Raw genomic sequence first — 26,522 nt, 5'->3', positions numbered from 1 at the left:
AGCGGAACTGGGGCGGGGCCTCCAGAGCGCGCCCCGCGCGATTGGCCGGCGCCGCCGTCGCTCAGCGCTCCGAGCGGAAGGGGCGGGGCTCCGCTTAACCGCGGGGTCCCGGAGCTTCCAGGCGGGTGGGAGGGGCCGGAGCGAAAGTTGCGGGCTTGGGAGCCGGGGGCCGCAGCTATGGAGCGGGGCCCCGCCGTGTCCCCCGGGTCTTCCCGCTCCTTCAAGGAGGAGCTGCTCTGCGCCGTCTGCTACGACCCCTTCCGCGACGCCGTGACTCTGCGCTGCGGCCACAACTTCTGCCGCGGGTGCGTGACCCGCTGCTGGGAGGTGCAGGTGGCGCCCACCTGCCCGGTGTGCAAGGACCGCGCGGCCCTCGCCGACCTGCGCACCAACCACACCCTCAACAACCTGGTGGAGAAGCTGCTGCGCGAGGAGGCCGAGGGCGCGCGCTGGGCGGGCCCCCGCTCCCCTCGCCTCTGCCGCCCGCACCGCGGCCAGTTCAGCGTCTTCTGCCTCGACGACAAGGAGCTGCTGTGCTGCTCGTGCCAGGCCGACCCCCGGCATCAGGGGCACCGCGTGCAGCCGGTGAAGGACACTGCCCACGACTTTCGGGTAAGAGCGGCAGCGCGGGAGGTGGCCGAGCGCGCACGTGGCAGCCGGGGCCGCCCTGGATCTCCGCGCCCTGACCCCCGCGGCCGGGACCCTCAGCGCCCCGCAGAGGGGCCGGCCCAGGGGGCTTGGGATGGGGGAAGAAAGAACGTAAGCAGGAAGTGTGGAAACGGGTTACCCGATGCTCCCAAGACGGCCCCACCCGCTTCTGAAGGGCTGAGACCGCGCACCCTCAATGCCCTTAGTGCCAGCAGGGTGCGACACGGCCGGCGTGAGGGGGACAGGTGTGGGCCACGCCCGGGAATCTTGGAGCTTCGCACTTTTAGAGGTGTGGGAGTCCCAGACCTGGCCAGGGATGCGGAGCCTTAAGATGTCCCCAGAAGAGGTCACGTACTTCCCCAAGCCGGCCCTATGATTGTGCAGGAGTGGAGAGGCTCTTGGCCTCGGCCAGCTGGTTTATTCTGAGTCACTCCCAGCGCCCGATGTCTCTAGCCCCTGTGGCTATAATAGAGTGAGCAACTTACAGGGCAAAGTAACGTGGAGAATACTTTGGTATACGAAGGAAAAGGGGTCAGAAAAGAAGGATTTGCCAACTTGGGAGTTTTCAAAAATTTTGACTTTAGACCATATTTTTTTTTTTTTCCGTTGTGATCCAGAACACCCAAATGTAAGTATCAGCGGAAACAAGAATTCTGTGAAAATGTCTATTGTACTCTGGCATTTTCTGTTATTTTATATTTATGTATTGTTTTATTTTAAAAAATTGCATGGAATGTGAGACATTAATTTATTCCCTCACCTACTAATGCTTGGGTCAGACCCGCTGGTCAGCTAGTAGGAAGCTGAGTGTATTGAAAAGGAGGCACTGCAAGAACCCTTAATGCCTAGTCTCCAGACATTTTTTTCTTTAATGCTTTTCTTAAGAAATATCTAAAGTTAGAGTTTCATGGACATCTTGACAGAGTTCAGGTGAAGGGGAATGCCACCAATATGCATGTTTGATTACTACAGTAGCTTGCCAAAGGGATGACCCTATAACTCCTGTTGCCTTATTTGTTTAACAGTGGTCCATAACAATGCTTTTCCCCATTCCCACTGGCAGAAGTGCCAGGTCCTGATTTGGGACAGCTAAAGTAAGTGCTGGGCGTTCTGGGGGCTGGGACCGAGGTAGGGGGGCACACCATGGATCAAGTCATGACTGATCACCATGGGGCTGGCACAGGTACAGATCAGGACGATGGGCAGGGGTCAAGGCCAAGAGCACTAAGGCAGAACCCCCAGGCCTGGCTAATCCAGAATTTAAGATCAGCGAGTCAGGTGTCAGGAAGCGCATATGGTCTAATGACAACTTCATGTTCCTTCAGCAGATGCCTTGTGCTGCTAGGTCCCAGGGCTACTGCAAGGCATGAGATAAACAACAATTCATACCTTCAAGGAACTTCAAGCAGAGGCCTGAAGGTTGAGGAGGTGTTAGCCAGGTGAAGAGGTTGAGGGAGGGTATTTCAGGCCTCAGAGGCGGCAGCATATGAAAGGTCCAGAAACTGGGAGGCTTGCTTTTCTAGGCACTAAGAATTTGGAAATGCAGAAGAAGCCATGAGGCCTGGGACTCAGGCTTTATTCTAAAGACTGTAGGGAGCAGTAGGAGATTTGTTTTTCTTTGAGAGAGACACAGAGAAAGAGAGAGAGGCAGAGACACAGGCAGAAGGAGAAGCAGGCTCCATGCAGGAAACCTGATGTGGGACTCAATCCCAGGACTCCAGGATCATGCCCTGGGCTGAAGGCAGGCGCTAAACCGCTGAGCCACCCAAGGATCCCCAGTAGGAGGGTTTTTTAAGCAGGGTTATGATGCCGTCAGATTGATGGGCACCCAGGGCGACATGCAAAGACGCGGGGAGTCTAGTCCTAAAAGATTGAAGGAGAATGCAAGTGTGCTCAGCCTGATGCAGGGTGCAGCTCATTCAGCATGATAGACAACTATGTGCTATGTTGTGTTCTGGGACCTATTAGGGGCGCTGAGGCTGCTGAAGTAAGATGGAGCCCTGACTCTGTGGAGCTTATAGGATAGCAGGGGACGTCAGATAGTATATGGACAAGTTGTAGTTCTGCGTGACTGGGCACAGAGCAGTATGAGAAGGCTGGAGAGATGAGACGAGGCCGGAGGGGCTTCCGTCCTGGGCCGTGGTGGTCCCTAAAAGCTTTTAAATAGGGACTTTGTGAGGAGACATGCTTTAGAAAGATCAGTTTGGCAATCATGTGAGGAATTTGACAAAAAGAGGCATCATACTAGCCAGCAAGAGTAATTGTACTATCCAGCACTTTTTGAGCACTTACTGTGTGCCAGGTGCTTTTGAGTGTTTACACATCAACAAATTTAATCCTCACAAAAACCCGATGTGGTTGCATATTAATTTCCTGTTGCTGTTGTCATGAATTGCCACAAACATGTCAATTTGACATGGCAGAGACATATTTTCTCATAGTTCTGGAGGTGAGGTTAGAAGTCCTAAAATCAAGGTGTTGGCAGGGCTATGTGCCTTTTGGAGACTAGGCTTTTTCCAGCTTTTAGAAGCTCCTTCCTCTGTCTTTAAAGCACATCATTCCAACTTCTGTTTCTGTTGTCCATTGCCTTCTCTGACTGACTCTACTGACTTATTCTTATAAGGATCCTCTGATGACATTGAGCTCACCTAGACAATCCACGATAATCATCTTAAAATCCATAATGTAATCACATCTATAAAGTCCCTTTTTGCCATATAAATAATACAGTCACAGGTTCTAACTTTTAGGGTGTGGACATCTTTATTCAGCTTGCTACTGGTAGGTACTACTTCCCCCATTTTACAGACAGTGACCCTATGTCTCAGGTTAAGTAACTTGTCCAGAGTCACAGAGCAAGTACAACAGAGTTCCTTGGGGCCTTGTTCAGCCCCTACTCTGGTCATGGACTTGGAGAGAAACCTCTCTGGTCCCCGGTTAAAACCTTCCCTCCTGGCTCTCTGTTCTGGTAGCTGTGAGGGCAACTGATGATGTGTGGATTTTGAAGAGGCCTGAATGGATAGGAACCACTATCCTACTGTGTGTGTGTGGCACTGTAGGTTCTGTAGAGAAGCCCCTGGCTTCTTTGAGTCAGATAGGCATCACTAAATAATAATCCCACTAGTTTTACAATTTCACACCGACATCTTGTGAAGGACAGTGTAGGAGTTTATAGACTGCTGTAACAAGAAAGCCCACTCTTGTCTGGTGGGAAGTGATTTTCAGAGACCAGAAGGTTCAGGAGGAGTTGGCTAAGGGAGGGGCAGCAAGCAGCGGGTGCAGGGCCAAGGGCAGGGTACGCAGTAGTCCAGAGACGTCTGGATAAGGAATGAGAGTGTCCAGGGCAGATCCCAAGGGGCATCAGGCCATGTTAAAGATCTGAGATTTTGTCCTAAGTACTGATGGGAAGGACCTGCTGAGATATCCAAACCAGAGCACAAAGTGGTTGAACCAGAGCACTGGAATGCATGTTGGAGCTTGAAGGGACATCTTCTAGCACATGTTTCTCAACCTTGAATAATGTACCCATTCTTCTTAAAGGAAAACCTGTTCCAACGCTGCGTCTTAAAGCATATTCCGTACATATAAATACTAAACTAGTTTAAATGCCTCTCGTTGCACACAGAGGTGACAACAAAAGTTGAGATTAAGCACAAACAAAACTAAAATCAATTCAGGTCTAAAGTACTCATCACAAGACTTTATTTTGCTTAAATGAAAGCATTGCTCTTGGTGGCTATGAGGCTAGTCTGGCAATAGTTGTGAGACTCCTTTACTGTCTTCTAAGTGATTATTTGATTTGGCAGCCTAAATTTCCCTCATTAAACATCCAAAACTTTTCCTGTGATACACTTGGCCTTCATTTAGATCTAGCACCTCCTTCACGCATTAAGTGAATTTCCATTCTTTGCTTATTAGACCAAGACAATGAAAGTAGTATAGATTGGTGTCAAGGAAGTTGTTAACAAATACAAATGCTGGCACCAGAGTTGGAGGAACTGAAAGCGTGTGTCAGCACTGTTTACAAGGTGATGCGGAAATGGTTTACCTTAGTTTCGGGTTTTTTTGTTGTTGTTATTGAATGAAAACACTAATTGAGAACTTCCTTGGAAAACTTGGAGATTCCCGAATACATAAGCCCGGAGCCATGGAGCACTGTGGGGAGATGATTCCATTTCACTAGTGAGAAGGCAGAAACTTGGAGAAATACAGCAGTTCATGGTGGTGGTGGGGAATGGGAAGGGTACATCTAGGATCAGAACTTGTATTTCCTGACTCCCAGTCTGGCGTTTGCTCTGCCTCGCATCTTGAAGACAAGGCTGCCTGGAACCCCTGCCAAATCCCAGGCCTTGAACTGCCTTGTCCAGACCCCTTCCTCATGTGGAGTGACTTGAGAGCCAATCTCTGCCCTCCAGCCTCCTGTACCAACCCCAATCCATTCCCCATCTGAGGTTCCCTTCTTAAAATTAGTCTGGCTGAATCTTACCTCAGGAATATTCCATGTTTTCCTTAAGTTTTTCCTCCCTACCTTCCTGGCATTTCTTTCCCCCAAACTCACTCCCATCTGGATCCCCCTGCTTATGTTCTGGGTACTACTACATCCAAGTTGTGTGGAAGACATTTACTGCCTGCTTAATAAGGCATGTGCCCAGGGGGCAGGGGTGGGAGCTTACTGAACACTGCTCACTGAGGCTCCTGAGTTAGGGGACCCCGGCACTAGGCATCGTATTGGACCCCTGCTTCAGGAGGAGGCCTGAACCCCAAGGAGGAAAGAGAGAACAGGAGACTGGGTTGGAGTTGGATAAGAAAGGGACCTGGGCAAGATCAAGTTGTCTTGGGATGCATTTATGCTATCCATTTAAGAAAACTGGAGAATAACCAGTAGGAGAGAGAAATTACCCACCACCAAGTGGCATTTAATAGTAGTGAGAGCCAAAACATGCCTGATGTGCTCCTATAAGCACTTTATGTGGATGGACCAGTGGGAACCTCACAGCAATCCTGCACGCTAGGTAGTCTCATCTGTCTTGCCCACATGAGGAAGGAATTTGCTCAGAATCACATGCTACTAAACAGAGGAGTGGGGATTTGAACTTGGGAGGCCAAGTGCCAGAGCTCTTCACTGCTGTGTCAATTTGCCTGAAAACAAATGTTTGAAATAGGTAGGAAAAATGGTTAGAGGCAGATCCTGGAAAGCCTGGTGATGGGCTTAGGTGAGCATGAACAGACAACTGCATTCTTCATCTTTACGGTGAAGTTTAAGAGTCTGTAGAACCTTTCATAACTTCATTTTTAAGGTATGGAGCCTGACTGCGAGCCAGTGAGAGAACAAGCTTTTGCCAGAGTTCTCACCAGTGGTTAACAACAAAGACAAAGGTATAAATCAGGTCTCCTAACTTTGAGTCCAGGAGGCAGTGTGGTATAGGGGAAACAACACAGGCGTTTCATGTACTTCTTGATTGGGTGGCTAGGTAGTTGAGCATCTACTCTGCTGAGACCTGGGGAGATGCATGGATAGGACACTTTCTACCCTTGCAGGGCAAGCGTCCTTTCTTTCTGCAAAGGTTCATTGGGCACCATTCTGCTGGCCCAGAGGACTTACCCTTTCTTGGAAGCCTGAAGCCTTTCCTGGGAAGTGAGTTGATTACCTAGGGTACTAAGTGGGACGATAAAGGTGTACCTAAGAACTGTGAGAGCCCTTGGGATGCACCTGACCTCTACTGGGGAGATAAAAATGCCTCTCTGGAGGAAGTGAAAAGAGCCTGAGCTGAATTTTCAAGGCCATGTTGAGATAGTCGGGTGGTGGTGCAGACGGGAATTGGTCAGAAGTGACAGCATATGTAGTAGGGCCTTGGAGGACAGAAAACCTGTCTTCGGCTGGACAGCCCTGACTACAGACATGACTAGCACTTTGATAGGTACCGCAGGGGTGCTATGACAATCTTGGGAAATAATATTTATTATTTTTCTTATCTACACCTGTCTCATTTTCTGTTATACCACGTAGCACTTGTGTTAATGGACATTTTGGATAAAACAATTTTGTAAAATCCTTAGGGTATTATATATACTATTGGAAAATTTTGCTTAAGGAATCAAATTGTAATTTTTTAAAATAAACAATGTAGACTATATAATCACATTCAGAATCCTTTAGTGTAAATAAAAACTCTCTGTTTTGCATGTTTATAGATAAGTAATCCTGAGTGTGGTCATTTGAAACTAAAATCAGAGCTCATTTGGTGTTTTGGGCTTGGGGTCTGGGCGATGCTCCACATGTGTCATGGGCCATTTAGCTCCATCCAGGGCAGTGATGATCCATATTTGTCCTGACAGGCTTCACACCAGAGCTCCCTCTAGTCAGCCAGCAGTTTCTGCTCATTCGGGGCACTCTGGACTACATGCAGTCCCTGAATGGTCCGTCCAAGTGGTTACAAGTATGTTTAAAATCAGAATATCTAAAGCAAACATGAAAAGTGTATTGTTTAGATTCATTTGAATTTACACTTTTTATGTGCAGTATTTCCTAGATTAATTACTAAATGTATGGAAAGGGAAAAGGTGGAATAAAACATGCATAATAAATCCCCAAAAAGGGAAAGGAAGAACTGAACAAGTGGGTCGAATGGCACAGAACAAGTTGGTAGGTTTAAAAGCAAATGTATTGAGTAATTATGTTAAATATTCCAGTTGAATGACAAAAGTTGCCATATAGGAAAACAACCCAGTTCTGTGCTACTTAAATATGGTAATATTTAACCATATTTAAATATTTAATGTCACATATTTAAATATGTGACAATAGATGATGAAAATACATTTGTTGAAATTCAGTATACGATTTAAAAAATTAGCAAACTAGAAAAGAAGGAAACTACACTAATCTGATTAAGGATACCTACTGAAAAACAACAGCAGATACTGTATTTCATGGTAAAACATTGAAAGTTTTCGGGCAGCCCCGGTGATCAGCAGTTTAGTGCCGCCTTCAGCCCAGGGCCTGATCCTGGAGACCTGGGATCGAGTCCCATATCGGGCTTCCTGCATGGAGCCTGCTTCTCCCTCTGCCTGTGTCTCTGCCTCTCCCTCCCTCTCTCTGTGTCTCTCATGAATAAATAAATAAATAAATAAAATCCTTAAAAAAAACATTGAAAGTTTTCTCATTGGGTTCAAGAAAAAAAAAAAAACAAAAATGCCCATTATGGCCTAATGTATTTAGTTTTGTACTAAAGATCCTAGCTAATTAAGTAAGTCAGGAATCATAAGTAAAAGGTATAAGATTAGGAAAGAGGGAAACTACCTTGGCGTGATACACAAATAATATGATTGCATATATCTGCATAGAAATTTATGTTGCAGAGAAAATAAAAATATATTACAGATAAATTATGGATGTAGCTGAGTTTAGAAGAATGCTGTTTACACAACCAAAATTGACTGTATTTCTTTGTATTAGTAGCAAAAATAAAAAAACAATAGTATAAAAATTGGGTATCTAACAATGAATATAACAGTGCAACTATCTGGCAGAGAAAAATATATAATTTCATTGAGAGACATCAAACAGGAAGTGGCAAGATATACTATGTTCATAGATGAGAGGACTCAGTATTTAAAGATGTCAGTTTTCTCCAAACTGATCTGTAGAGTCAGTACTATGCAAATCAAAATTCCAATGTGATATTTCATGGAATTTGGCAAGCTGGTTCTAATATTTGCATGAAAATTCAAAGGGCCAATGAATGCCAAAACATTCTTTGGAGACATTTAGCTCTTAGTTTATTTTACAGCCACGGAAATTAAGGCTCTGTGATGTTGGCAGAGGACAAACAAACAGTTGGGCCAGGGAAACAAACTAGAGAACTGGAAATAGATCTGTTTGATATATGGTTGAGATGGCCTGTATGTTAGTGGGGAATGTTAGTACTCCAAATAATGGTTGTGAGGCAGGGAGCTCCCAGCTCACACCACTCACAGGATAAACTCCAGGTTATCCATGCAGGACCTAAGTGAGAAAGGAAAGTCATAGAGCTTAAAATAAATAATATAGGAGATTATCTTTTTGATCCTAGGATATAGAGGGTTTTTTTGTTTTGTTTTGTTTTTTGGGTTTCTTTTAGCAGTTTGGGAGGGGAGGAGGTATTTTTAAAACAAAACCAAGGAGCCCTAATTCTAAAGGAAAAGAGTGATAAATTTGACCATATTGAAATTAAATATAAGTGATACAATAGAACATACTTATACATATAACCCATGAAAGACATACATTGCACATTTATAATGAATTTACAAACCTGTAGGAAAACGGCAGGCACATCCATTGAAAAATGATCAAAAGATTTGAACAGGTATTTAAAAATAAAGATACAAGTGGTGAATAAACATTTTTTCTTAACATCGCTTATGTGGTATAAACTGGTTCAAATGCTTTCGAAAACAGTTTGTCATGATATACTGAAGTTGAAAATACACCTGTGGCCCATTCCTGCCCCCAGAAATATTTTGCACAGTGACAAGTGTACACGTGTGCCAGGAGATGTCTATAAGAAGATTCATGCTATTTGTATTACTTGAAGATTGTAAATGACCCAACTGTCCATGAACACCAGAATAGGGAATTGATTGTGGTGTGCGGACTACAGTTCAACAATGAATAGTGAACTTACATACAATAACATTTGAATCCTACAAACTTTAATGTTAAGGTAAAAGGAAACAGCACACAAAAGAATGCATACCGAATGGCTCCATTAATATAAAGTTCAAAACCAGACAAAACTAAAGTATATTATTTAGATGAGGGATGCATACATGGGTGATAGAACTATAAAGAAAAGCAAGGAAATGTTATACAAATTAGGATCTTTGCTTTCTTCAAAAGGAAAAAGGGAATAAAGATTGAGAAGGGACACATCCTGAGTGTGGTTACAGAGGTGTTCAGTTTATAACTACTTAAGACACATTTCTGTGTATTTAAGGCACGTTTATGTTTTATGCCAAAGCAAATTTGCCAACAAAAAGAGATTAAAAGGTAAAAACAACTCATTAAACCCGAGAGAAATTGAAGGGATTTCACTGAGGAAGGAACGCTCTTGGTAAATGATAAGAAAAGGCTAAAACTGCTGAAGTTTTCATTTTAGAGGCTTCTAAAATTTTGAAGTATAATTTATATTAATAAAATGCATAGATCTTAACTATTGAGTTTGAGGAGTTCTGAGTGTCACCCACACCCTATACTTGCCACCCCAAAGGAACTATAGAACATTTCTCTCACCTTGGAGAGCTCTCCTCTTCCCAGTCAGTCCACCAGGAAGCAACCACCTTCTGATTTTTGTCAGAAAATATTCATGCTGCTTGTTCTTGAGCTCCACATAAATGGAATGACACATACATATCTATTCTTTTGTATCTGGCTTCTTTCCATCAAAATTTATACACACACACAGGTGTACTCCTGTTACATGTGTCAGCAGTTCCTTTTTTATTGCAGAGTAGTTTACTGTTATACGAATATACCATAATTTATTCATCCATCTCTTGTTGATGGGCATTTGGTTTGTTTCCAGTTTTGGAATATCCATTAGTTTTTGTTTTTTAAGATTTTAATTATTTTGAGAGAGAGGGAGAGAGTGCATGCACGCACAAGCCTGAGGAGAGGCAGAAGGAGAGAGAGAAAAACTCAAGCAGACTCCCTGCTGAGTTGAGAGCCTGACAAGGATCTCCATCTCAGGACTGTGAGATCATAACCTGAGCCAAAAATCAGGAGTTGGATGCTTAACCAATGGAACCACCCAGATGCCCGAAATATCCATTAGTTTTTAAAATGTGTTAGTTTGCCATTTGTGGAAGGAAAATTCATGAACATGCTAGGTTATTGAAGGAATTGGGCAAAGTATTGACAGAATTATAAGCTGATTTTCTAGAACTAAAGAAAACTGACAACAAATTCAGGAATAAGCTGACACATTCAGAAACATAAAAGGCAGGCAGACAAACATAGTAATAGCTCCCTGAGATAGGATGTGTAGTGTGGCTAAGAACATGGCCTTTAGATACAGTCAACAAAACTAAAAGACAACCTACAGAATGGGAGAAGATATTTGCAAATGACGTATCAGATAAAGGGCTAGTTTCCAAGATCTATAAAGAACTTATTAAACTCAAGAGCAAAGAAACAATCCAATCATGAAATGGGCAAAAGACACGAACAGAAATCTCACAGAGGAAGACATAGACATGGCCAACAAGCACATGAGAAAATGCTCTGCATCACTTGCCATCAGGGAAATACAAATCAAAACCACAATGAGATACCACCTCACACCAGTGAGAATGGGGAAAATTAAGAAGGCAGGATACCACAAATGTTGGAGAGGATGCGAAAAAAGGGGAACCCTCTTGCATTGTTGGTGGGAATGCGCACTGGTCCAGCCACTCTGGAAAACGGTGTGGAGGTTCCTCAGAGTTAAAATAGACCTGCCCTACGACCCAGCAATTGCACTGCTGGGGATTTACCCCAAAGATACAGATGCAATGAAACACCAGGACACCTGCACCCCGATGTTTCTAGCAGCAATGTCCACAATAGCCAAACTGTGGAAGGAGCCTTGGTGTCCATCGAAAGAGAATGGATAAAGATGTGGTTTATGTATACAATGGAATATTACTCAGCCATTAGAAATGACAAATACCCACCATTAGCTTCGACGTGGATGGAACTGGAGGGTATTATGCTGAGTGAAATAAGTCAATCGGAGAAGGACAGACATCATATGGTCTCATTCATTTGGGGAATATAAAAAATAGTGAAAGGGAATAAAGGGGAAAGGAGAAAAAAATGAGTGGGAAATATCAGAAAGGGAGACAGAACGTGAAAGACGCCTAACTCTGGGAGACGAACTAGGGGTGGTGGAAGGGGAGGTGGGCAGGGGGGTGGGGGTGACTGGGTGGTGGGCACTGAGGTGGGCACTTGATGGGATGAGCACTGGGTGCTCTTCTCTATGTTGACAAATTGAACACCAATAAAAAATAAAAAAAAGGAAAAAAAAACATGGCCTTTATTGTTGGACAGTTCTGAATACAAATCCCGGGTCTGCTGAAGTCTAACTGTATAATTTTGGCAAGTTACTCAACTCCTCTGGGCCTTATTTTCTCTCTGTAAAAGAGGAGTGTAGTGCCTGCCTTACAAGAATGTAAGAATTGAATAACGTGATACCTCTTAAGTACTTTAGTATGTGATGCATAGTGCATGCACAGTAATGACTGCTTGTCACTAATAGAATCATTGGTGGATCTCATCAACTCACACCTCATTTTGGGGTTGGTCTTTGCTGTAGGACACCAGAACTCTCCATCAGGAGTTTGGGAAAGGACAGGGCCTATTGACCCCGCCTCCCATCTTCGTCCACCTGTAACACCCAAGCCATCAAGGTTGAAGGCAGAAGGCTGGGCTGGGCTGCACACCCCTGAGTAATGTGTGAGGGCAGCGGCTTTACTCCTCTCATCCATGCTTATTTGGCAAATCACAGGATTGTTTTGGACTTTCTCATATGATTTTGTAACAAAACATCTCGTCCCACAAAACATCGAGGATGAGATTTCTCTGGTCTTGTGAGATAGTCATACTGATTTTATTTTGCTATTGAGGAGGCACCTTAGAGATACTATTATACAGAAAACAAAACAAATCTGTTCTCAACATCATAAAAATAGCCAAAATGATTAGAAGAGAAAACCTGCAGAAAAATGAAATCAGTCGTCATTTTCTGGAGTACAGCAGTTAATAGTCTGGAGCAGGCAAACAGCCTAGTGACACATGACAGATCACCTCCGAAAGTCGTGGTTTAAAACAAGAAATATCTATTATTTCATGGTTCCTGTAGGTCAGGACTCGGGGCATGACCTAACTGGGTGTGTCTGCCTCACATCTCCCCCAATGCTGCCGTCTTATTTGAAGGTTCAAGGGGATCAAGATCGCCACTCAAGCTCCCTCCCTCGTGTGGCTGCTGGCAGGATGACAGTCCTCATGGGCTGCTGGTTGTCGGCCATCCCTCCATAGGCTGGATCCCAGTGTGGCACCTGGCTTCCATTGAAGTGGGCAAGCAGTGGAAGGCCAGCAGGGGCGTGCACCGACTTTTAGGCACCTCACCTGAGAGGTGATATCCCTTTGCTCTTGCCACATTCTGCTGGATAGAAGCAAGTCACCAGGTCCAGCCCACAGGGAGCAGATTCCACCAGGGCATGAACCCCCAGAGGTGGGGATCACTGGGACCATTTTAGAGGCTGCCTCCTTCAAGCTTGCCATCTGTTCCCCAGTGGTTCCTGTCCCCCCAGCATGCTGAATATATTCACCCCCTCCCAAGATCCCCCAATGTCTTACCCCACTATAGCATCAGCTCTTAAATCTCATCATTTGAATCAGGTCCAGGTAGGGATGAGGCTTTTCAGGACAGATCTGCATTATCTATTGCTGCATAACAATTTGCCCTCAAATTTGGAATCTTAAAGCAATAAACTTTGCTATTGGATAGGAGGGAGGGATCCCCAGGGGCCATCTTAGGGGCTGCCTACCATCATTGTCTAAGTTCATATCCTCGTCCTGCCACATACTAGCAGTGGGCTCTGGGGCTAGTCACTTCCTTTTTATGTGTTTTTGGTTTTGTTGTTGTGATTGTTTTTTAATGTATAAAATGAAGCTAATGATATTACTTACCTAATAGGGATAAAGTGACAATGAAGTGACATAATTTGTAAAATAAGTAGCACATTCCCTGGCAAATAGTAAATGCTCAATAAATGCTAGTCATTTATAATTAACACCATTAGAATTGTTACTATTTTTCCAAAGACACACTTGGTAGGCTTTCTCAGAATGAGGAGAGAAAAGGATAAAGATGGAGAGAAGCGGATAGGTCTTGAACACAAAAGGTAGAAGTCCAAGCTAAACCTGGTAATGGTTCTTCAAGGAGTCCAAGGAGATCAGAGCAATAATGGTAAAGTTTAAAAAACAAAACAAAACAAAACTATGAAGTCAAAAGTATTTGATTAAAGCAGCGATTAAAGTATTTTGTATAGCCCGTGCACTATTGGAATATTGCAGTAAGGTGGTGATGTGGGAGACATGTCATTTAAATAAGGCCCTATAGAAATAACTGGATTGCCCTATAATCAGACCTGTTCATTACTGACTGCAGGCCGGTCCAATTTAGAAAGACATAAAGGGAGCCTGTGCGTGCATTGTTTATATAGTTGACACACAGCTCAGGGGTTCATGGACAGCCTGGACCAGCTTTTGGCCTGAGTGGGATGACCTATGCCATACTGTGCCCAACTTGAGAGGGAACAGATCATTTACTTCCTTGGCCCTGTCTCCCCATCTGTACCAGGTATAAAAAACAAAGGGGTCGTTTAGAAGGTGTCTGAGAGGGCTTTAGACTAACAACCAGATTCAAAGCCAGGGCTATGTGCTACAATGCATGGACAGACCGGTTGAGTAAATGTGGTGGAGTTGTACCCACAGTGAAGTGAGACTCCAGTTGCAAATGGAGTATGTCCTCCCCCTGCCTGGTCACCAGCTCTGATTTCCTCCTTGTTCCTCACGGCAGGCCAAGTGCAGGAACATGGAGCACGCACTGCGGGAGAAAGCCAAGGCCTTCTGGGCCATGAGGCGCTCCTACGAGGCCATTGCCAAGCACAATCAGGTGAGTACTCCAGCTGGGTGGGGAGATGGTGGTGGGGGAGGCCGGGGGGGCGGGGCTGGCCCAGGCTGTGGGTGTTGACACAGATTCAGCCTTCCCTAACCGTGGGAGCTAGCATATAGTCACATCCTAGGTCACTGCCACACTATGGCCTCTATATATAGCTGGGCATGGCCATACCAGCAGCCCTGGCAGCGCAGCGCCTTGAAAAGTTACTTAAGCCATCTGCACTATGGTTTCAGAATAACTTCAGGACGTGCTGCACTTGACCATCTATCCAGCTGCTCAGGCTGCTTTCCTTCTTACTCCCCGGGTCCACTCCATCAGCAGTCCTGGCCTCTCTAACTACGAAATGCATCATGTCCACCCAACAGTGCTCTGTTTCCATCACCACCCACCATCTTGGCCATGTCTCCATTGTTTCTCACCTGGTCTCCTACTTGGGCTCCAGGCTTCCACTCTTGTTCTGCAGTCCATCTCCACAGAGAAGACTGATCTTTTAGAAAAATGCATTGATCGCATCAGTCGTCTGCTTACAACTGTCCCGTGGCTTCATCACCCTCATAATCCAGACTCCTCACCATGGCCTCCAAGGCCCTGATCCAACCCCTACCTGCGCCTCGGCTTCGTCTCCTCCAATGCTTGGTTCCAGCCACATTGGCCTTCTTCTTTTCCCTCAAATGAACTAAGTCTCTTCTCCCTGGATCTCCCATAAGAAGCAGCTTGTCCTTAAGATCTCAGCTCAGACATCCCTTTGGAGAAACGTTCCCTGATCATCTTACCCAAGTAGTCCTCCACTTTACTTGCTCTTGTATCACCCATTTTGGTGTCTTCAGAATACTTCATTACCTGCAATTAACTTTTTGTTATTTATTTTTTAATTTACTCCCAGTAGAATATAATGAAAGCAGGCTACACTAGTATCTGAGAGTTCTTGGTACATGATAGGTGATCAATAAATGTTTGTAAATTGAATGAATGAATGGACTTCCCTTTTTCCCCCCACTCTCATTGTTTGTACCTTGGTGTGGTCTCTTCCTCTGAGTCTTGTGTGTATTGGCAGCTGGGTTTCTGACGGTTGTGCTGGCTTTGCTCTGTGACTCCCTGGGTGACTACTGCTACTAAGTACTGCTCAGCTAAGACCCACCTGTGCCAGTGTGAAATGTTGGGATGGCCAGGGCAGAAATTGCAAAGCAGAGCTACTTTCAAACCCAAGCCTTGTTTTCCAGGCACATCCGTTACCCACTCCAAGCTAACCCCCTCATCTATTAAAAAAAAAAAAAAAAAAAAAAAGACAATTCTGTCTTATTGGGAAGTTTTTAAATGTTCCCTTGAGGTTAATGCATGTCCTTCGCCATTTCTCATGTCTTACAGACCAAAAAACTGATTTGAGAGGCGTTTTTTCACTTCTCCAATGAATCATTTTGTCATCTTGTCAGAGCCATAGCACATGTTGAGCTTCTAGTCCAGACATGAAGTGACTGGCCTGTCGTGGCCAGAGCACATGTTGTTTCTTTCCCTATAGGCACCATGGAATCATGGAGCTTCACTTCTGTCACTTGAGTTCCTTTTGTGGCCAGCCCCGTTCACCTGGCTGGCCTTGTGTGGGACTGCAGTGGCAATGCCTGGGTCATGTCCGTATGTCCAGTTGATAGCACCTGTCTGCCTGTCCCAAGCACTGTAGCCCTCTGATGTGCCTGGTGTAAAGATTCCAGGATTCCCATGTGCTCATGCTTCTCCCCTAGATCCAATCAGTGCAGGTAGATGAGGGAAGTGAGTAAGCTTTGAGGCTTACCCCTTTATTTATTTATTTTTTAAAGATTGTATTTATTTATTTATTTATTCATGAGAGATACAGAGAGGCAGAGACACAGGCAGAGGGAGAAGCAGGCTCCCTGCTGGGAGCCCGATGTGGGACTCGATCCCAGGACCCAGGGATCATGACCTGAGCTGGAGGCAGACATTCAACCACTGAGCCACCCAGGTACCCCAAAGCTTACTCCTTTATTGCCAGCAGGAAGGATGATTGGACTTAACTTTTGCACTGGCAGGGTTTTCCTGCCTGCTGTTTTTTATCTTCCTGTGGGACAAAGATCATCCCAGATTTCACTGTCTTTCCCACCATGAATGGTCAGTCTTTTAGGCCTGACGTTTCAACAGTGCCATCCATCCCTTCTCATTTGTAGTTCTTTGACTGTTAGTTTATACACTTTTTAAAAATATAAAGCCATTTGTGTTTCTTCTGTGAATGCCAACTCGCATGCTTTTTTTCTTGAAATATTTGCCTTTTCTCCTAGTGGATTCATAAGAGTGCTTTGTATGTAAGAAGAATAATTGTTATAACACGAATTTTGAGTTGTTTTCCCAGTGGTCTTCTTGAAATTGTATTTATGTATTTAACTTTATTTTTTTTTTTTTTTTTTTTTTAATTTTATTTATTTATGATAGTCATACAGAGAGAAAGAGAGAGAGGCAGAGACACAGGCAGAGGGAGAAGCAGGCTCCATGCACCGGGAGCCCGATGTGGGATTCGATCCCGGGTCTCCAGGATCGCGCCCTGGGCCAAAGGCAGGCGCCAAACCGCTGCGCCACCCAGGGATCCCTGTATTTAACTTTATTAATAGACTCCTGCAATTCAAAACTTCCTTTTATGTCTGTTCAATGGTCTCATTTTTCTCTGAGGCTTCTTGTTTTTTTATTACAAAAGGTCTCATTCCAAGACAAGAACTATTTCTCTGCTTTTTCTTTGAGTGTATTTATGGTTTTGTTTTAACTTTTTTTTAAACCTTTTTAAAAAAATTTGAGAGAGAGAGAATGAATGACAATGCACAAGTGGGGAGAAGGAGAAGCAGATTCCCCACTGAGTAGGGAGCCTGATGTGGGGCTCCATCCCAGGTGGGATCATGACTTGAGCTGAAGGCAGACCCTTAACCGACTGAGTCCCCCAGGTGCCCCTGTTTTAACTTTTTAAAAGCCTTTTGTAGTTATGATATATTGTGAATGCTTTAGTTTTAAAATAAATACTTCCTAGTCCTCTTTTGGTAAGCCTCTGGATCAGACGGATTTGAAGTCCTAAGGTCAGAAGGCAAATAATTTTTAAAAGTCGTTATTTGCAACAGCTCATTTCTGTGATTCAGGATTTCCCTTGCTCTTGTGCACTGAACCAAGATACAGAACATGGTATTGAGAAAGATCCAGATGACAGGTGCTCTCTATAAGCAGATTTGATCTGATTTTTTAATTTATCAAGACGACCTCATTACGCTGTGTGATTTAAACTTACAGATTTGTGCTAGTACACTGCATATTTTATCTATTGAGGTTCTACCCACAGTTTCTTTTTAAAAATGGAGCTCTTTTGTTAGAAACCTGAGAGTTCTGAGGTCAAGTGCTGCCTACGAGATTCCCTCCGAACCTGACCCTCCGTGGCTCTGTCCTGCCCTGTGTTGTAGGTGGAAGCCACCTGGCTGGAAGGGCGAATCCGGCAGGAGTTTGACAAACTTCGTGAGTTCCTGAGAGTAGAGGAGCAAGCCATCCTGGACGCCATGGCCGAGGAGGCAAGGCAGAAGCAGCGTCTGGTGGAGGAGAAGATGAAGCAGCTGGCAGAAGACACGGAAGCTCTGGCCCGTGAGATTGAGCGGCTGCAGGTGGAGATGAAGGAGGATGATGTTTCTTTTCTCATGGTGAGGGGCTCACCGTCTGGCTTCAGGGACAGGGAGCAGGTGTTCAGGAGCCGGTGGAGACCAGCGGCCCCGGCCCACCCAGTCTTCCCATAGTGTTGGGGTGCTGGGCCAGAGGAGCCCCCAGAGGAGGTGCTCTGCTTGTCAGGAGAGGTGATGGATGAAAATCCAAGAGGGTTTTTTTCTCTGGGATTTTCATCAGAGCGGAGTTCCTGAGGGCTTCTTCACTTCTCTCTGCTTCACTCTCTTTTCCTTCTCCCTCTTCCTTTCTCCCTTACACTCTTGCTCTCTCTCTCTCTCTTTTCATTTCTTCTCTCTCTTCTCCTTAATACAATGGAGTACCTTTTAAACAAGGTGGAAAAGTTGCAAAGGTGGTACTGGGTGCCCCGTATACCCCTCCTCCTGGTTTCTCCCATTGTTAACACCTTATATTGCCTTGTGGCACATTTGCCCGTAGAAACTTGACCTTGTTGCATTATAATTAACTCAACTCTAGACTTATTTGGATTTTGCCAATTTTTGCATTAATATCCCCTTTCTGCTCCAGGATCCAATCCAGGGACCCACATTGCATTTAGTTGTCCTGTCTGTCAGTCTCCTCTGGTCTGTGACAGTTTCTTATTCTTTCTCTGTTTCTCATGACCTTGGCAGTCCTGAGGTGTGCTGGCCAGATAGCCTGTAGTGTTTTTCCACTCTGGATTTGTCTGATGTTTTTCTCATGAGTAGACGGGGATTATAGGATTTTATAAAGAAAACAAAATGGAATATTCTAAAATTATACAATTAATTTTAATTTTTAAATTTAAATAGGATGTTTTGGTATTCTCTATTGCTTCCTTAAGAGGATGACTCCATTGTCTCATTAAAAAATATATATTTAGTTCATTTAAAAAAATTTTTTTTCACATAGCCCCTCCCCCACCTCCTGCCCTCCCTCCCCCTCTCCCCCTCCAATGAATCACTGGGTCTTTATGGAGATGTTTCTGTAGCTGGAAATCAGTCAGGGTAGCAAGCTATCTCCTCTACTTAGAACAGCTGAACTGTCTGGAAAGGGGAGACTTTGGAGAGTGGGTTGAGAAGGGACAGGTATGTCCTCCATTGAGGCCAGGTGTCACATGCTAGCTAGGGACTGTTGCGGGTTCTCTGCCTGATACAGGGCTTTGAACAATGATGTCTCCTGTCCCCAAAATGCCCCTGATGACAAAATCATTTAGTAGGTTCTAAAAACTAGATTCCTTGCTGTTTCTGTTTAGGATATTGGGAGTGTCGTCTTGGTCCAGTACCCAGTGTGCTTTCAGAAATTTTTTTTTTTTAATGTAACAGCTTTATTGAGATAGAATTCACGTACTATATAATTTACTCCTTTAAAATGTACAATTTGGTGCTTTTTACTCTGTTCACAGAGATGTATAGCCATTACCACCATCCGCTGCAGAAACAAAAAACCTCACACCCTCTAGCTATCACCACCACAGCCCCTGCCATCAGCCCTCAGCAAACGCTAAAGATTTGCCTGGTCTGGACACTTGCATAAATGATTTCCATAAATGGAGTCGTATAATATGTAGCCTCTTGTGACTGGCTTCTTTCACTCCACATCCTGTGGCAGGATGCATCAGGAGATGGCCGAATAATATTGCATTGTGTGGATATACTGCATTTTATGTGTCCATTCTTCAGTTGACAGACATTGGGGTGGCTTCTGCTTTTAAGCTATTATGAATGACACGACTGGAAATATTCATGTGCACATTTTTGTATAGACTTACGTTTTCTTTCTTTTTTTTAAGATTTTCTTTTTATTTATTTATTTATTTATTTATTTATTTATTTATTTATTTATTTATTTATTTGAGAGAGAGAGAGAGAGAGGGGCAGAGACACAGGCAGAGGGAGAGGCAGGCTCCATGCCTGGAGCCCGATACGAGACTCGATCCTGGGACTCCAGGACCAAAGGCAGGCACTAAACCGCTGAGCCACCCAGGGATCCCCTAGACTTAGTTTTCATTTCTCTTGATTATGTGCCTAGGAATAGATGTACGGAATCATATGGTAACTTGTAACTTAACTATTTGAAGAGCTGCCAGACTGCTTTCCAGGCAACTACATGGACTTTGTATTCTCATCAACTGTATGTGAAGACTAATTTCTCCACATGTTTGCCAACACTGACCTTTTCTTATTTTTCTTCTAATAGCCATTGCAAGGGTGTGAAATGGTCTCTCATTGTGACCTTAATTTGCATTTCTCTGATGGCTAATGATGTTGAGCATCTTTTCAGGCCATCTATATATCTTTGGGGACCTGTGCATTCAAGTCCTGTGTCCATTTTTTAAATTGGGTTGCTTGTCTTTTTGTTGTTGAATTATAAGGGTTTTTCTATATTAAGCATATTAGACTTTTATCAGATATATGATTTATTGATAGTTTCTCCCATTCTGTGGGTTATTTGTTCACTTTTTGGGTAACTTCCTTTGAAGTATGGAAGCTTTTCACATTGATGGAGTCTAGTTTATCTGCATTTTATTTCCTGCTTGTGCTTTTGGTGTCATATCTAAGAAACCATAGCCTAATCCAAGGTCATGCATTTTATAGGCTTAGCTCCTTGTTTAAAGTTTTGAATTAATTTTTAAAATTTTTGTATCTAGTGCAAGGTGGAAATCCTTGTTTATTCTTCTGCATGTGGATATCCAGTTGTCCCAGCACCATTTACTGAAGACTATTCTTTCTCCATTGAATGAATGGTTTTGGCACCCTGTAGAAAACTAATTGACAGTAAATATGAGGGTTTACTTCTTGACCTTCCGTGTCCATTGATCTATGTCTGTCTTTATGCTAGTACCACACTATCTTGACTACTGTTGTTTTTAATACGTTTTGGAATTGGGAAATGGGAACCACCAACTTTGTTCTTGCCCAGAATTGTTTTGACTATTCTGGGTCCCTTGAATTTCCATATGAATTTTTGGATCAACTTGTCAGTGTCTGCAAAGAAGCCAGCTAGAATTTTGATGGGAATTTTGTTGAATTTGCAGGTCACTTTGGGGAGTATTGCCATCTTAGCAATATTAAGTCTTCTGATCCATGAACATGGGATGTAGGCCTCCTTTTGAGATCAGAAGCTTACATGCTTTTTGTTTTTTTTGTTTGTTTTTTCTTGTGTCTATGTCTCTGTTTTTTGTTTTTTTTTTTTTTTGTTTTTTTTCTCTTTTAGAAACACAAAAACCGAAAACGCCGGTAAGTTGCCGAGGCTGGTGGAGGGGAGGGGAAAAGCAGGCAGAAATACCAGGGGTGCCAGCTGCAGTGGCTCCAGGGCCAGGCAGGTAATGATGCCAGCTGGGTGTCATACAGAGGGAGTGGCAGGGGCTGGCCAGGTAGAGAGAGCCCTCTTTTAAGGCATGACACTTCGATTGGCACTGGTGAAGTATTGTTTTCCTGTGTGTAGAAAATGATCATGCACTGTGCAGAGAAGGGATGTGTCATCCTGCACACAGCTTGTATTTCTCAGTGGGTCCTCCTAACATTGAGGTTTGTTTCTTGGTTAACATCTCCCTCTGAGAGTCTCAGGGCACACTGGTTTGTGTTGATGTCTTTTGGTTCACAGTGATGAACTGTATCCCAGTCAGAGCTGCACAAGGATGGGGGAAGAGAATGCTTAGGGGAATAGTGAATTTCCTGTCACTGGAAGTGTTTCAGGCCAAGGCCAATGAAACCTTGAGAATTGGGACTAGAAGACCCTTCTGACTCAGACATCCCATGTGCAGATGTATAAGTGAGATTTTTGCCCACAAGGATGGGACTGTATCTGAGAACCTCCTATTTATATTTATCACCACTGGGGCAGGTGGAGTCTGTGTACTGGATGCCAAGGAGCTTGGAGCAGCCTAGTTGGCCCCTGGCTGATCATCAGGGATGCATAGGGTGGTCAGAAATAAGTCCTGTTGGCTGTTCTCAGCTGACCCAGTTAGGCCAGGATGCACAGCTTTGGCCCTGCCCACCAGGCCCACTTCTCCTTTCCCAGCCTCTTCTGCACCATGGAGCCTGAGCCCATCCAGCCTGGCATGCTCATTGACATCTGCAAGTATCTAGACTCCCTACAGTACCGCGTCTGGAGGAAGATGGTCACGTCTGTAGAATCTGGTGAGTGGGGGGGTGTGGGCAGGGGTTCCAGGAAGGGGTGGCACTTCATGCCAGGCAGAGAGCCAGCTGACTTCATCTCTTCCAGCTTCCCACCCTGTCGGACCTTCCTTAGCCTCTGTCAGACAGGTCCCTTGGTGCCCTCCACACCCCTTGCCCCACCGCTTAAACCTCTCTTGGCAAAACTCCTTCCTCTTGGGTCCTGACGCTCAGCCACCTCTGCAGAAAGAGGAACTGGCTGCCCTCTCTATGCAGAACTGTATTGCGTGGATAACGAAACGACCTATTTGAGTGTTTATGTGCCCTTAAATTCGTATGTGGAAGCCCTGACCTCTGATGTGATAGCATTTGGAGGTGGGGCCTTTGGCAGATGATTTGAGTTACATGAGGTCCTGAGTGTGGAGCCTTATGATGGGATGAGTGGCTTTTTAAGGAGAGGCACCAGAGATCTGGCTTCCTCTTCCTCTCTCCCTCCTGTGGCAGCCATCTGTAAGCCAGGAAGTGGCTTCACCAAAGCCCAGTGGCACTGCACCCCAGTCTCAGACTTCAGTCTCTAAAACTATGAGAAAGACACATCTGTTTAAGCCACTTGATCTGTGGTATTTTTATGTAGCAACCCAAGCTGACTGAGACATCATGGTTTTAAGAAGAGGAGAAGGGCAGTGACCCAGAGGAATGTCACGTGTTTCTCTAACTCGTCAGTTATGTGAGCATCCGGGACCCCCGTGTCTATGGTTTCCCATGGCTGCTGTAACAAAGGACTGCAGATTGGGACTGGATGTCTTCACATGACAGATCTACTTGCTCACAGTTCCAGAGGCTAGAAGTCTAAAATGAAGGTGTCAGCAGGGCCACGCTCCCTCTGAATCATCTGGGGAGATCTTTCTTTGCCACTTGCGAGCTCCGATGTTTGCCGGCAGTGCTTGGCGGGCAGCTGGAGCCCTGTGATGTCGGCCCCTGTCATCAACTGGCCTTCCCCCCTCCCGCGTCTGTGTCTCTTGTCCTTTTTTTGCTAAAAGACAACAGTCATACTGGTTTAAGGTCTGATCTCATCTTAAGCACATCTGCCATGACCCTGTTCCCAAATAAGCCTGCCTTCTGAGGTCCTGGCAGTTATGATGTCAACATCTTTTTGGTGGGACACGGTTCAGTCAGTAACACATCCCCTCTGCCCTAGACAGCTCCCTCTGCCCCCTGAGCCCAGGTGGGACCCGGTCAGTCGCTTTGGAGGGATGGAGGCATCAGCTGGCTTGACAGAGGGCGGCACATGAGGTTTGCTGATATTCCCCCACTTCTCGCCTCTGCTTGCAGTGCCTTTCAGCTTCGATCCCAATACAGCAGCCGGCTGGCTCTCTGTGTCTGATGACCTCACCAGTGTCACCAACCAAGGCTACCGAGTGCAGGTGGAGAACCCGGAGCGCTTCTCCTCAGCGCCCTGCCTGCTGGGCTCCCGAGTCTTCTCTCAGGGCTCCCATACCTGGGAGGTGGACCTGGGGGGGCTGGCCAGCTGGCGGGTGGGCGTTGTGCGGCTGCGCCAGGACGCCGGTGCCGAGGGCCACTCGCATAGCTGCTACCACAACACCCGCTCAGGCTTCTGGTACGTGTGCCGCACGCAGGGGGTGGAGGGGGACCACTGCGTGACCTCGGACCCAGCCACATCGCCTCTGGTCCCGGCCATCCCTCGCCGCCTGCGCGTGGAGCTGGAGTGTGAAGAGGGCGAGCTGTCCTTCTATGATGCCGAGAGCCACTGCCACCTCTACACCTTCCACGCCCGCTTTGGGGAGGTGCGGCCCTACTTCTACCTGGGGGGTACACGGGGGGACGGGCCCCCCGAGCCTTTGCGCATCTGCCCCCTGCGCATCACAGTCAAGGAGGAGCTGGATGGCTGAGGCCAGCCCGGGGCCTGCCGGACAGTGCCTGGGACTTGTGTCATGGTCCAGCTTTCTTTCTGTCCTTCCTCAAGTCATGTTACCTCAGTAACCTCTGAACCATCTGCCTCTTTGCTAGGATCTTCCTGCTGACCACTCTTATCCTTTTCCTGTGGCTCCAGGAGAGCCGCCTCCTTCATTTCTGATCCCTTCTTCACTCGCACTTGAAAATCATCCAGGAGATACCTCACTTCCAGAGTCATGGCACCTTCAGGATGTGAATTTTCTAAATCCTAATTCCCAGATCTCTAGGGATAAAGTTTGCTTCTAGAATGGCCTGTTTTAAAATGTAGGTTTTATTTTCTCTCAGATCAAGAGAGGCTGCAGTTGGAAAGAGTTTGTTATTTACAGTTCCCAGGAGGAGGGCACCGCCATGCCATGGGGAGCATCATGAAGAGCGGCTGCCTGGGGAAGCACAGAGGGCTCCTTAGGAGGCAGAGGGAGTTGGGGAAGCACAGGTAGGAGACTGTAGTGACAGGACCAGGTGAGGCAGGGCTGTGGGTACACAGGTTAGGGGTCTGCTAGTTTGAATCATTTTGGTGAGCTCTGGAGCATAGGGGCTGCCCCCAGTTGTCAGGGATGGCCAGGAGCACCCTGGCTCAGCATGTGAGAGCCAAGTAAAGGAAGCCACTGGGGGTTTAGCTCTGGGTCAGTTGGTTTGCATATGGAAGGCATGGCATGCTCCCAGGGGAGTTTGCTTTCTCATAAATTGGTTAGTCCTGGGAGGATCAGTTTTCTCGTGGTCACTGAGACCCCAGATGCCAGAGCATTAAAAATACAGAAAATAAGAACAATCTGGTTCTTACAGAACTGTTGCTGTGACTTTGGGATAGGGCCCAGGCTCAACTTTCTGTCACTTAATACCAGTATTTTAAAACTACTCCACAGAGCCCTCTGGAGCCTGCTGGCAGAGGCAAAGCTTCCCATGAGGTCAGCTCTGATTTATCTATTTACATTTCTTGGACTATTTCACTTAGAAAACACAATTTTAAAAATCACAGTTTAGACCTGTTCTTTCTATGGACCTGTAGTTGCTGTGGAAGAAACAGCTCTGATTCATTCTTGCAAAATAATGAGAGAGGGATCCTTTTCACTCAGGAGGTAGGAACTGGGGTGCCTGGAGGGAGGAGGACGGGAGGTGTACCTCACTTGGCCTTTGCTGGCCTCCACCTGCTTATTCTATTGCCTTTTGTGTTTTCATCTGAATTTCTTCTGCCCCCACCCTGCCCTGCCTACATATGGACCTGTACCTCCATCTTTTCTTCCCCACACATGCCTGCAGAGGGTTCTTTATGGTCAGCTTGTCCTGTCCCAGGAAACAGCAGGGTGAAAGGAAATACTGTCCTGTAGGGGTGGTGGTGGTCTAATCCAGGGGGATGTTCCCGACCGAGGGCTCATATACATTCTCCTGCCTCTGCTCCAGGTTCACAGAAATGGACATTTTTTTTTAAAAAAAAAAGCACAGTTCAGAACTATGAAGTGGTTATAAACGTGACATGTACAATTGGGAGGGGCCATGGAGAGGGACGCAGTTGGAGATGCCACTGGGTAAAAGGGACTGGATTGGAATATTGGCACATGGGCATCTGCAGGTCCTGTCTGAAGGCACCCAGGCACGTGGCAGCTCAAGGCACTTTGGCGGTCAACACATCTGACACCAATGTGCGTTCTCTATTTATCTAGCTCACCAAATATAATCTCTATGATCATCTTGACCTGAAATTATTTTGTTAGTTACAATAAATTTTTAAAATGTTTTTTATTTCCAACTTAGGTTATTGGAAAGGGGTTTTTGAATAGGATAATTTGGATAGCCTAGGCCTCTTTTTTAAAAAATAAAAATGATATTTGAGCTAAAATCACTTTTCCTTTTGACCTTTTCCTTTCAGTGTTCTTGTGAGCATAAGCTCATCTATGTTGTAGCATGAATGTGACATTATTCCCTTTTTATGATCAGATAATATGCTGTTGTGTGGATATTCTATACTTTATTTATCCGGTCTTCAGCGAGTGGATGTTTAGATTGTTTTTATTTTTTGCCATTATGAATAATGTGTGGATGTATATTTTGTGGGGACATATGTTTTTCCATTCTCTTGGGTATATATCTGTGAGTGGATTTGGCGGATCATGCATGAACTCTCATTAACCTTTGGAGGAACTGCCTATTTTTCAAAGGAGCTATGCCATTCTGTATTCTTCTCAGAGGCGCATGAGGGTTCCATTCACTCCATACCCTTGTCAGCACTTGTTGTCTGTCTTTTAACTTAGCCATCCTAATGGGGGTGAAGTGATACCTCATTATGGTTTTGATTTGCATTTCCCTGATGACTAGGATGTTGAGCAGCTTTTCATGTGCTTCTTCACCATTTTTATGTCTTTTTAGGAGAACTGTCTTTAGCTCCTTTGCCCATTTTTTGACTGGGTTACTT

General features: G+C 45.2%; 1 protein-coding gene across 1 annotated transcript; it reads left to right on the top strand.

Moving 5' to 3' along the window:
- Positions 1–29: 29 nt before the first annotated feature.
- TRIM35 (tripartite motif containing 35) lies at positions 30–25,949 on the top strand. Its single transcript, XM_026007888.2, has 6 exons — positions 30–612; positions 14,253–14,348; positions 17,798–18,028; positions 21,240–21,262; positions 22,047–22,165; positions 23,474–25,949. The coding sequence occupies exons 1-6, from the start codon at positions 178–180 to the stop codon at positions 24,049–24,051; spliced, it is 1,482 nt and encodes a 493-aa protein (XP_025863673.2). The 5' UTR covers positions 30–177; the 3' UTR covers positions 24,052–25,949.
- The last annotated feature ends 573 nt before the right edge of the window (positions 25,950–26,522 follow it).

The sequence above is a fragment of the Vulpes vulpes genome, chromosome 9 (genome assembly GCF_048418805.1).
Source record: "Vulpes vulpes isolate BD-2025 chromosome 9, VulVul3, whole genome shotgun sequence".
NCBI lineage: Eukaryota > Metazoa > Chordata > Mammalia > Carnivora > Canidae > Vulpes > Vulpes vulpes.
The sequence above is the reverse complement of the archived record's forward strand: the minus strand, read 5'-3'. Positions and strand labels throughout refer to the sequence as shown.